Source organism: Labrus mixtus, chromosome 6, assembly GCF_963584025.1.
Source record: "Labrus mixtus chromosome 6, fLabMix1.1, whole genome shotgun sequence".
Lineage (NCBI taxonomy): Eukaryota > Metazoa > Chordata > Actinopteri > Labriformes > Labridae > Labrus > Labrus mixtus.
In genome coordinates, this window is record NC_083617.1 from 30,946,681 (window position 1) to 30,959,867 (window position 13,187).

The following is a 13,187-nucleotide window of genomic DNA, read 5'->3' on the forward strand; positions in this document are numbered from 1 at the left end:
TATCTTTTTTTCTATATATCTGTATATCTTGTTTGTTTTGTTTATGAGAAATGACCATGTTACCATGTTGTTGCATGGACTGTGTCATCATGTTCTTTTATTGACAACGTTTTGAAAAATCTAGTACTGTAAAATATATGGTGCACACTTTTACAGATGCATCTGTACTTAAAGGGCATGTGCAAGGCAATCCAGGCAATATAACAAAAGTGCCTTCTATGTGTGCACTTGTGTCACCAAAAACAAAGATAATAAAAAGACCAGGATGCTACTAACACTAACATGTAGATGTACAGCAACTGACCACCCACAAGGATGTTGAATAACCAAAATCAACTAATGAATAATAGAATATCAGGATGTATCAGCTTGCCAGGCGTACTCCCACTGATGAACAGCGTTGGCCAATGCTTGCCATTCACCGTCACTGTCTCTACACAATCGGCAACACCATGGACAGTGGACAGGTAAGGTAATGCAATTTCCCAAGAGCCTGCGAATTGAAATGATTCAGCACCATGGACAGCGCCCTGCCCACAGACAGGAGGAGTGCGTTTATTCCTAGGATATCAGACTGTCAATGAAGGATGAGATTGGAATTGCAGGTGTACTCTGATTTGATTAATTTTGTTTCATTTAACTCTATATTTACAGAAATATTTTGTACACAGATGAAGGTTCATATAAACAGCCATTTCTGATAACAAAAAGCATTTATTATAAAGTGGCATTTAACGATTTAAATACGCTAAATAAAGCATGTGTTGTCTAGAATGACTGGAAATGTAAACTAGAGTATAGCGTTGAAAGTAAGTACCTTTGTTGGGTAGTATAAGGCTATATAGACATGGAGCTACAAAGACATCAGCCTATAATTTAAAGACAGTGTCACTAATGTATCCACCCTGCGTGCCTGTATTTCAGATGGCATGTACAATAAACAATTCAGGGCATATTTGTTTACAATGGTAGGCCTATTTGACAAAGTCTAAGATAAAGGTCAATAAATTCATACACATCATCAGACATTGCCAGGTCGTGCTCTTCATTTTATCAGCTGGCTGCAAGAAAGTCTGAGCCCAATAAAGATGAGAACCGCATACATTATGGAAGGGCGACCATTAGGAGCCCGAGGATTGTTGGTTGTTCTTATGTGATGGTCATTCCAGGCAGTTACAACTTCATCAAGCTCCTCCTATATAATGGACAGAAAAAGAGTGAAAACGTTTGTTAGAGAAGTTAGTTACATCTGTGTTGATAAGCAACGTTTTTAGGATACTGTACCTGTATGGTATTTTGGAAGCAAAACTGGATCAGTGATTTGACAATGAAGCTGTCAACAAAATAGCCATCTGCTATCAGCTGGTAGAAGTGGTCCATCCAAAACTGGGCGAATTCACTTCTCAAGGTGCACCACCAACATTCAATCCTTTGATTGCCAATACTTGGACCGAAAGTGACACACTCTGAACCTTTCTCATCCTCTTGCTTCACTGTAATGTGGGTATTCTCAGTACCGTGATCTAACCTGACTTTTTTGTGGACATACACTGTTTTTGGTCACAGGATCTATAAAATTACCTGCGATAATACGAGGGTCACTGTTGGTTTTGTATGCTTCTAGCCATATCATTTTCAGGAGAAAAACGTGACAGCCGGTTCCATTCACAGAGCGCTGGCTACGGATCTCTGACGTGCTCTGACCAGTGGTTTTGAACTGAACGGACTATTATTTATTTTGGACTCTTTTTATTTAATTTTTTGACCCAGAAAGACTCATTTTTGTTTTTTAAACTGAACATTAAGGGCCTGAAAAATTATATTTTTTGTTGATTGTTTGTTTTATCACTGGAAGAGTGAGAGACTGAAAATCTTTTGTTTTAATCAGAGTTGCTGGAAATATATTTTTGTGTTGTTGTTTTTTTTTTTTTATGTTACCTAATACAAGAATGATTTATTGAAGTGAACTTTGGTGGCAGTTTCTGTTTCATTCTTATTATTTATTTATAAGGTGGTTTAGTTTAATACTTTTACATCCTTTGTGTTGGTTTTTTGACAATAAGTGTGGTGACTTAAAATAACAAAACAAAATGACTTTTGCCAGGGACAGCCTGGCTGGCAACCCAGAAAACAAGCAAATTAAATTAAAAGTCTTGCCACTAAAACCGTCACAGTATTTCTGACGCCAGTGTGTTCACGTGATTTCAGTTCGGAAAGTCGGAATGATGTATCAAAAGTTAAAAATTGCGATGATGCTACGAAGAAGATATGTGAAATTAAATGTAACTGTTAAAAGTTATATTTGAGCAAAAAGTTGATTTGCAATACCTGAATTAAAAAAAAATATGTTAACATTAACAACATTCCCCTGAAATTAGCTTGCTAACCCCAAATCCTGCTTCTAACCCTAACATAAGAGACCGTGATTAACAGTCATACAAAGCTGGTTATCAGCCTAATAGGTAAACCCAGAGTTTCCAAGAGCCATTCACATAAATGGGGCAGTTAGCTTCATTTTTTCCTGCCGTAAGCAGGTCGTCATATCTAACTCTGAAGAAACTATTAATAATATAAAGACGAAGTTTAAGACAAGCATGCTCCCGAAGACTAAAGTTACACAGCTGCAGGAACAAATGCAGGATGGACAATTGGCAGATAAAAGACAAATCTGCAAGTATTAATGTGCATACTGAGGCTGATAATATTTTTCCTGTCGTTATTTCACCTTAGAACTGACTATAATAACTCCTGTTTTTTCCCTTAACTGAATGTGTTGCTCTGACTCTTTCATTTCGCGAGTAGGCTATAACAGTTTGAGAAGTTATATTTCAGCGATAACTAACAGAGCGGCATGGAGAAACTGAACACTAAACTGCTACGGAGCAGGTCTGTCAGGTTTTTGTGATTGTGGACCAGAGCAAGAAACAGTAGAACATGTTATTTTGTATTGTCAGAAATATAAATCCCAGAGAGAAAAGTTAAAGGAAAGGCTGACAAAATGTGGGCTTGAAATAATGAGTCTAAAATTGTGTTGAATAATGGGGAAGGGAAATATAAAGCCTTGTTTACATTTCTAAAACTGGAATAGTTAAAATAATTTAATTTGTTTTATTAATTTATTGTTATTATTTTTGTTGTTGTTGCGTGTATTATTTTATTTTTTCCTTTTTCCTTTTAATAGTAATAGGTATTCTGGCTCACACTCCAGCATAGTAGGTGGCGGTAATGCAGCCTAAAAGCTAGTTGCCAGCCGCCAATAAACAAAAAGAAGAAGAAGAAGTCTCGTAATAATTAAGCATCGCGATCCTTCTACCAGCTGGCCGAGGGCTATTTGACGAATTAAAATGATCTTCTAGAACTTCGACAAGATTTATTAAAAAACTAAGCCTTAGAGAGGGACGTCTCTTGGATCGAACAACTGTGATCTAAGGTAGCTGCTCCTGTTCATAAACTCAGGTTGTTATGGAAGCTGTTTTGAACTACAAAACTGATGACTTGGAGGATTACTACGGGTTATTAGGATGTGATGAACTATCGACGGTAAGTGCTGAATCGTTTGTATTAGGATCTGCTTTTTTGTTGGGCCATATGCAGCAATGTTATCCGTAGCAGAAAAATAATGCTTCAAGAAATCAGAAATAGGCAAGGAGACATTTAAGCATTGTCATGAGAGACAGTGATATAGGCTAGCCTATCTAAATTATTAAGTAATTAGGTCATTCAATTTCTAAATTGAATACTAATACATGTGTACAAGCTGAGTTGTACAAACACTCATTTGGCTCAATTACTAGGCTTGTAAGCATCCCTCCGAAAGATGGTCAACTGTTGATCTGATGATTTTAGTTTCTGGTTTATTTTTACAGCACTCAACGTTCACATAAACCACTCAAAACCACCGTGAGAGATTAAAACTTCAACTTTCACCTTTCCTTTTAGCTGTTTACCTTTTCTCATTACCTTATCACGTTCATTTCTTGAAGTCAAGTTACCTTAACAATATTCAAAACCGGAAGTTCCTTCAAAATAAAAGTCAAATTTTAACCAAACTGGAAGCAAATTAACCTTAGACACTGTCTAAAATAGAAAATAAAAGCAAGACAAATATCACTCTTGAGAAAGTCTCCCATTTTTAGCAACTGGGTTACTTACACTCCCACCAAAATTATGAATTTTCATTTACATTAACATGCATAAAGGAATAATTTTAACGTGAGATAACATTGTGTTCCTTTTACAATCTGTATCTTAAGCAGCTTCTAACAGTAGAACACTTCTGCACTGGACACTCTAACACTGTAAACTTACCACTACGCTCACCCTTCTTGTTTAGTCTCTTATCTCCAACTGAGATTTTCACCCTTCCTTCCTTACCACTGACAGTCGTGAAGACCTTTGCAAGTCTCCATTCTCCAGTGGGGGCAGTGCTGGGCTGAATTTTATGTTGATCAGATTATTTAGGGTCAGTGGTTCAGGGCTATCAGGGCTGTTTAAGTTATCCACAGTGAGGGGTCAACTGTTGACTATGGCCATGGCTTCATAGAGAAGTGTGCATAGTGAAGCATCATTGAGTCTGCCATGGAAAGGTGACAGAGTGGAGTTTAAAACACTCCTATCAGTTTTTATCTGGCGCTCCCACACACCGCCAGCATGACTAGAGTGTGGCGCATTCATGACAAAGTCACACTGCTTTTGTGACAAAAATGTACTTAGGGCCAGATTTACTAAGCTCCCAAGTAAAGAGTACTAAATTGCGTGTTCACTCCAAAAATTTGCACGTTTGGTTGGTGGTTGTTTTGCGGGTGATCTACTAAGAAAATTTGCGTGAATGACACCAGGTGCAAACCTTGTGGAGGCGGTACTATTTAAGTTAGGCTTTTGCGTGTTCTACTGGTTTACATCACGGAGAGTTTGGACGGAAAGCAGGATGACTGCAAGTGTAACCGGTTGTGTTTCTCTGCTGGACTATGGAGGGTGTGTGTCTGTCTCAGATGTTTATGGTGCAGGAAGAACGCCACAACAGCCGGAGTTGCTCTCACTCTGGATCTCTTTCCTTTTTATTCTGGTGTATAATACAAAAGCACACAATCAGCATTGATATGCAACTGCAAGGACTCACATCTTCAGCTCAGGAGAGATTCCTTTTTCTTTTTAAGAGTATTTTTACATAACATCATGAAATCATATCAATTAAATACATTTTTAGCACAAGTGATCGTATAGTGGAATTTTACTTTGTCTTTGAGTACCAAATAAGAGCATTTTCAATTTTTATCTGTATATAAACATACCAAAATCATTTTAACACGTAACCATCAATGAAGTGCATTTTATAGCTTTTTACAATTAACACAAACAACATGAATTTACAGTTCACTTATTATGTAAAACTAATTTAACCATGCCTACCTGATGTATAATACAAAAACACACACTCAGCATTGATATGCAACTGCAAGGACTCACATCTGTATAACACAAAAACACGCACACAAGAGCATTAACGTGAGCATCACGGCCACGAGGAAGCAGCTAACTGGTAAGCTAACTAGCATTAGCTCAGCATGTAAACAAACTGAAACTCGTAAAATAAAGTAAACATTTCTACACATAAATGTCCGAAACTCTAACAGTACATTCTAAACGGGTTCATGGACCAAATACATGTTACCTAAAGTTTTTGGAACAGTTTTAAAACATTAAACAGAGATATGTTGGTTGCAGCACTAAACACACACACCCACCTTCAGTTCAGGAGAGATTCCTTTGCTGAGGTACGTACGGTGGCCAGCTAGGAGCCCTACAGTTGTGCTATTAGACCACCAGGCGGCAACAAAGTAACATAAATATGACAGACACATTAATTTTGTAGAAATTCAAAAGAGGTTCATTCTCACTGTGTTACACAAGCGCAAAATAGGTATTAGTGGGAGAGGCAAACAAACACTGCGGTCAAGCCAGCCGCTCCTCAAGTTTACATGGTGAAGTGAGCCGCCCCTAAATTTGAAGTGCTCACGTATTCTGATCTTTATGGTAAATGCTCCGGACTGCAGAGCGAGCAGGAGTAACAGACAGATTTTGACCCGTTATTAATCTCCTTTTCCAGGCAAAAGTGATAAATGCCTAAGTCTTACCATAAAAGTGACTATGAGATATACGTGTATGACACGGGAGCAAACAAAATACTGTTCAGGGAACAGCTTCGGAGGTCGGTGAAATTAGTTTGAGAATAATACTACAAGTCTGCGGTAACTTCCGTTTTTCAAAATAAGGTGTTTTCCTGGGAAAAAATATGTTCTTCCATAAATACACAATGATTCTGATATGGTTGGACTTAGTACTTCTTAGACTACATGCACCGATACTATGAAGTACTTTTACTGTGTAATTTTTGAGACATCCACTGTCAAAGTTCTTTATAAATAGCTATAATGAGTCTTTTTTTTTTTTTTACTTTGATGTCTTGTAAAAAACAATTCTTCCATAAGTACACCATGATTCTGATATGGTTGGACTAAGTACTTCTAAGACTACTAATCCAACTCCTTATAATGTAATTGTATTATCTACTCAACAACTGAGCTCCTATCTCCCATGAGAAGACTTAATTCTAATATCATTATTGAGCATATGCATTTATTTTTGAATTTGTGGGGGGAATAATGAAGAAGAGGTTGGTTTTTTAAAGAGTAATCTCTGGTAACACATGACAGCTTCTTTTTATTGATTTTGTAAAAATCCTTGTAATTTCAAGCATTCTTTTTTTCAATATGTGCCATAAACTTGCTTACTTTCTATATCTTTGAATTATTTAAAAATATTTTCTTAAAGTATCAAGGGGTTGAGGCTGGACTGAATTTCATTGTGTAGTGATCTGCAATGACAATAAAGGATCCATCCATCTATAACTAACAAAGACCTTGGCCCTCCAAATCCTTCATAAATACTGAACGAGAGGTCTCGTCCTTAACTATTCGAAAATAAATTATTTTAGAATAGCAGAATTTAATGTGTTTGACTCTTTTGAGCATGTGTATTCTAAAAGGTATGATTTTTTTATGACATTGCTTATGTTTATGATACGTTAAAGGAAGAATATGCAACTTTTTGATCCAGTAGATGTCGCCCTTGAGCACCAGCATGAAACCAAAACAACTCGAGCTGCATTGTTGTGTTAGTATACTAATAGTAGCGCTCTTTTGTTTGCTTGTAGCTTCACAGTGGCCCTCACTTATCAATCTGTTGTAGAAACCAGCGCAGATTTGGGTGTAGAAATCATCGTATGACAGAGTCCACATAGGACCTATGAAACGTGCGTATCTGGCTGATCACGGTGTACGCAAGACTGGGTGTTGGTAAGTGTGGCGGCTGGAAACGATTGTCATTTAAATACCACGCTTCTATATATTCACGGTTTAGCCGTCCTCGCCCCCAGAGTTTACGGCATGGAGATACGTAATACGGCAAAGAAGAGAAACGAGATATGACCTGAGTGACACCATAACAGAGAAAAGTAAAGAGGAATAACATTATGTTGTTTGGAAGTCTGAAATGTAGGATTAAAGAGCCTCCGAAGAAATGCGCCTGCATGGAAATCTCAACAGCGTTGTTTTTAAATATAAAAAATATATAACATCCGCGATATGTAATGTACATAATATAGGCTATAATCAAATTTTTGAAAATACTTTTAGTTTAAAAAACCTGGTCAGACCATATGATCGCTACAATGTAGCCTAGTGTTGTGTCTTAAAAGAAGCAGCTCCTGAAATTATCCCAGATCGAGGAGCGAGTGGCTTCTTTCATCGGTTCAGCCTCAATATCAGGCACAAGTGGTGCAGGCGAACCTGCATCTGTGTCGGATAACGTCGGCTGCACTGGCAGCTCACCATTTGAGACTTTAAAAGAGAAGAGAAACCTGAAACATCCTGCATCACATGAATAAACTGTTTGATCAAACGCTGTGTAATGTGCACTTCTCAGCCGATTCTTTCCAAACATAAGAATTTAACACTTACATAAAAGAAGGTCCTGACTCCGTCTTACAGCCCCCGGATTTCTTTATTTGTTATTATGTCACATGTAGTCTGGTCTATGTGCTTCTGCTGTGCGCAATTACGCATGTGGCACATAAGCGTATTTATTAGTTTAATCTCCGGACATACCGATTAATTATGATCTAATGTTAATGTTCTGTATTCCTAAATATTTCATATTTCAGAGGCTAAAAGTTGTATTTAGTATCCTCTGGAAGTTTGTCTGTCCTTTGAAAGTAACTGTTTTTAGTTTTTCTGTTTTCATTTGTCTCAGTATTTTCTGCAGTGATATTCCTGTGCGCTGAACGTTTAACATGTATTTACTGAAAGCAGCCTCTCTAATCTTTAAAGTAAATCGATTAAACAAACAAAAATTAATCAAATAAAACACACAACTTAATAAATCACCTGACAGCTCGCGCTGCTCAACATTATTTAAAAAGCAATGTAGTCTACAGAGATCGTTTGAGGTGAAGCGTAATATAAAATACATTTGAGATACCTTATCTAACAGTAAATCTGTGAACCTCTATCTATCCGTCTTAACAAGCACTGTTATAGTATGATCTAATTATTCTCCGATACAGACAGATTCGCTGCAGCGCAAGTCCACATTGAGCTGAAAACGTGCGTACACGAACTGAGACCTGCCGTGGGATTTGAGCGTACCCTCCGCTCACGTCCAAATTGATAAGTGCCGAACTTTGCGTGGAAATGACCGTACACCCATTTTTCTGCCGTTCGTACGTTTGATAAGTGAGGGCCACTGCATGTAAATTTACACAAAATGACCATGTAACATTACTGATTGTAAGTCAACATCAAAATTTAAGTGTGGCTGTTCGGCACTGGTGGTGAGCAAAAATATGTCAGGAGGCAGAAATCGATGCAAAATAAGGTGGTTGATTTATTAACCAAAAATAGCACGAAACAGCAAAAACAAAAGTCCCGGGTAATCTAATAAAACAACTAGATTAAATAAACTGAAAGAAAACACAGCCTCACAGCAAGCTGCCACCAACAAACATTTCCACCCAGACTCTGGCTGAGTCTGGCTTTATACAAGAAACAACCCAACTGAAGGCCTCACTATGTTCAATTAAGCTCAGGTGATTTCACTCAGCCTAATCACTCTGCAGGCCACAGTCAGTGTAGGGAAGGTGGGGGCAGGTGAAAGGTATGGGAGAACCTTCACTCACCCAAATCACTCTGCAAGCTGCAGTCAGTGTAGGGAAGGTGGGGGCAGGTGAAAGGTGTGGGAGAACCTTTTCACAGACCATGATCTAAAAACTCTTACGTGACATTCAAATAAGCAGTGAGTACAGTATGTTATTCTTCTTTTCTATAGTCCCTCACTTACAAACAACTTTTGTAAGCAAGGGGATGATCTGGCCGGCCGTCCTGTCCCGTCCCGTCCATGTAAACACGGTGTAGATACGGCTCAGACAACATCACAGACAGTGGGACTTGGGTGTCACACTCATTGTAGACAGTCATGACTCACAGTTATTTTCAGAGGATATACTGGATTTCTGCTATATTTACAGTATGTGTAAAATGTCGCACATTCAGCCTTTGTGACCAAATTTTAATTTAGGAACATCTCTGTATAGAAGTGCTGCCGGTTTGTGCCAAAAGTACAGTTCAGCTCAATACATGACAGTAATGTGAAGGCTGAAACTGATTTGATGCGTTACATTAACGGTCACTGGACTATTTTCTGTTTACATTGCACTCTGTTTTAGACTGCAAATCATGCGCATATCTGGACAACTGCACAGCTCCTCAACATCAAAGTCAGAAAAAAAGAGTCATTATAGTGATTTATAACGGAATTTGACAATGGATTTCTCAAAAAGTACACAGTAAAAGTACTTCATAGTACCTGTGCATGTAGTCTAAGAAGTACTTAGTCCAACCATATCAGAATCATGGTGTACTTATGTAAGAAAATATATATAATTATTGTTTTCTCCAAGAAAACTGTTTTTTTTTGTTTTTTTTAATTGTGAACATCTTATTTTGAAAAACGGAAGTTACCGCAGACTCGCAGAATTATTCTCACACTTACTTCCCCGACCTCCGAAGCTATTCCCTGTACAGTATTCGGTTTACTCCCGTTTCATACAGGTGTATCTCATAGTCAGTTTTATGGTAAGACCTAGGCATTTAGCACTTCACGTCATCGCTCTCTCTGTCTGTTACTCCTGCTCGCTCCGGAGTCCGGAACAATTACCATAAAGATCAGAATACGTGGGCACTTCAAATTTAGGGGTGGCTCACTTCACCATGTAAAAGCGAGGAGCGGCTGGCTTGACTGCAGTAAATAAACGCACAATACTTTCGAGTTATAGCAGATAAATCTGAATATTACAAAGAAAATTTTGGTTATAAGAAAACCTCGGCATTAAACAGGGCCTCTCTTTTCTTCCCTTAGTCTTAAGAATGAAGTGTCATACATTGCGCAGGTGGTGCGAGCTGTGTCCTCTGTGGCACGGGTGCTCTACACACGGGCCATTGTTGCGCACCAGACAGCTGGTCAGTGCTGTGTCTGATCGGACATAAATGCTCTGGAAAGATGTATCGCAGACGGGGGTACAAACAGTGGTGAGGTCCCCCCATCCAAGCGTCCTAGAGAGTAGCAGCAGCAGCGGGCTGTAGAGGGAGGAGACGCGTGCACCATGGAGAGGAGCGCACCGAGGGGGGGGCGAGCTGGGGGAGAGATGCGTAGCCCGAGAAAAAGGAAATCCCCAGTTTAAAATATAATGTTGGTGAAAAGAGGGAAATGGGAAGAAATAAATGTCAATGTTGAAATTGTTTAGAATGCAGAGGCTGTGAATGTTCAGTTTTGTTTGGCTATGACAACAATAGCCTGTAGTTCAATCATGGTGTTTCTCTTCTCTTCTGTGCCTGTCTCCTCCTACACTGAAAAAAACAACTCATAAGATTTACTTTAAAAAATCCTCGTAACAATTTGCACTCAAAATTTTTGAGTAAATTTTACTGCTGTAATATCAAGTAAAACTTCCTTAATAGTATTAAGTAAAATCTACTTATTTCTTATGGTAACATTTGGGAAAATATTAGGTAAGTGTTACTTAGTTTTACTGATGTTTCAAATTTTATTACTCACACAAATTAAGTAAAATACAGTATATTTTCTGTATACATATACATTTACAACATCAAAATATTGAGAAGATTTTATTTATCTTTGATAATTACTGTCATAAAATTATCAAGTACTTTTTATCTTTTTTTTTCTTTTTAATCATTTTAGTTACTTAGTTGTTTGAAGTTATATTACCTAATCTAATTATGTAAATGTTGCACATTTTCCTTTGATGAATATTACCAAATACTATTAATAATCACACAGCTAAAATGCAATTCTATTATTTATTTATAAACATTTGTGGGGTACCTTATGTAACACCTCATTTTTACAACAGCCATGTAGAATTGTACATGGAACAGCTAACATTTCACATGACAAAATTGAAATAAAATCTCAGCAGCAGTAAATGCTGGTAGGCATCAATAAACAAAAAATGTTTACCTTTACTGAGTGATCATTATGCTCTAAAGAAAAAAAAATGCATATCACGGGAAACTCAAAATGTTTTTGACCCCTAGAAGCATAAAATGAAGGGCACATCAGATGACAAAAACATCTGCAAGGTTGAGGGCATAAATCAGTCCCATAAGCAAGGTGCAAGCTTTGGCTGTGCTGCTGCATCCTGTCAATACCTCCTGCCCTTCAAGAAGGATGGAAACATCTACTGGTTCTTCTTCATCAGTACCATGGACGACCAGGATCTTGACTATGTGTTGAGTGGCATAACTGCGTTGTTGTCCTCCTGCATAAAATTCACAAGAAAAAAAGAAAACTATTCAGTTGACAACAATTCAAGAGTAGGAATACCAGCCTTCTATAGACTATTACAAGAAGTGTTGTAAAAAGTATTTAAAAGTTATGCCTGAGTAAAAGTATTTAAATTTGGTAGTAAAATACTACTTTGGTGCAGAGAATTTCTTTTATTAAAATCACCTGTAGATATGGTACTCAAGTAAAGGTCTTAAGGTATTTGATATTATACCTGTGCTAAGTACAATTTGATATCAGATTGATATGCAAAACAAGTACACAGACATTTGAAGTATACATTTATTTACATGTATGTATTTGCTTAGTTACACTCCACTGAGGACAAGCTAAAATGGGTTGCAGCAATACTGAGTTTTTTTTCTTTCTGGTTAAAGTCATAGTTTATTCACTCAACCGTTATTTCATAAAAAAATGAAACCTTTCTTTGTTTCTTTTTTCTTGCTTTACCAAAAACATACTGAACTGTGACTTCAAAACCCAGGTATATGTCACTAAAAATTAATTGAGAAAAAAAACATGGTTTACCAGGCAATCTTCGAAAAGTTCCTCTTCTTTCTCACCAAGGTATAGTATGAGGCCACGGATAACTGCGTCATGTCTCATGTCAGTGCTTGGGTTCTGTGAAAAGAGTAATAGTGTCAGTTCCAAACAATAATTTGTACACAATAAATCACGTTGTCATGGCGCCGTGCTAGTGGCAGCCTGTTGCAGCAGCTCCGGTTTTTGTCTTGCGTTTTAAGTGTTTTTAAAGTGTTTTTAAAGTGTTAAGTCACCTGTCATAGCCTATGAGTGAGTCAAGATGGACACTAAGTGGCTTAGTCGAGTTTTATTAGTTTTTACCGTTTTTATATATTTTTTCGTGTCGGGACAGTATGCCAACGCATATTAACGGTATTGTTTACACGCGCGACCAGCTATTAGCACTCTCCAACCACTACCTTTGACGGGAACGAGACACCAAATCCCAGAGGAGCTAAGGAGAAGACGCCGAGGATGCAGAGCTGGTGTTATCATGGGGAATGTGAGGTCGCTGGTGAACAAGGTGGACGAACTCGGAGCACTCATAAGATCACAGCGTGAATACCGAGAATGCAGTTTAATGTGTTTCACCGAGACATGGATGCAGGAGAATATTCCGGACGCAAACACAACAATGAATGGATTTATGACTGTACGGGCTGACCGGGATCACAGGCTGAGCAGTAAAAAGAGAGGATGGGGGAGTGCTCTGCTTGTGAATAACCGATGGTGTCATCCTTCTC

General features: G+C 37.9%; 1 protein-coding gene across 2 annotated transcripts in view; it reads left to right on the forward strand.

Moving 5' to 3' along the window:
- Window positions 1-3,266: 3,266 nt before the first annotated feature.
- dnajc12 (DnaJ (Hsp40) homolog, subfamily C, member 12) overlaps window positions 3,267-13,187 on the forward strand; it is a 97,064-nt gene continuing 87,143 nt past the window's right edge. Inside the window, exon 1 of one of the 2 annotated variants that reach the window (XR_009673349.1) lies at window positions 3,267-3,540. Coding sequence is in view for 1 of the 2 variants with exons in the window: in XM_061040960.1 (XP_060896943.1) it covers window positions 3,463-3,540 (78 nt within the window). In the remaining variant the exon portion in view is untranslated. The remainder of the gene's footprint in view (window positions 3,541-13,187) is intronic. The other variant, XM_061040960.1, reaches the window with a different exon arrangement.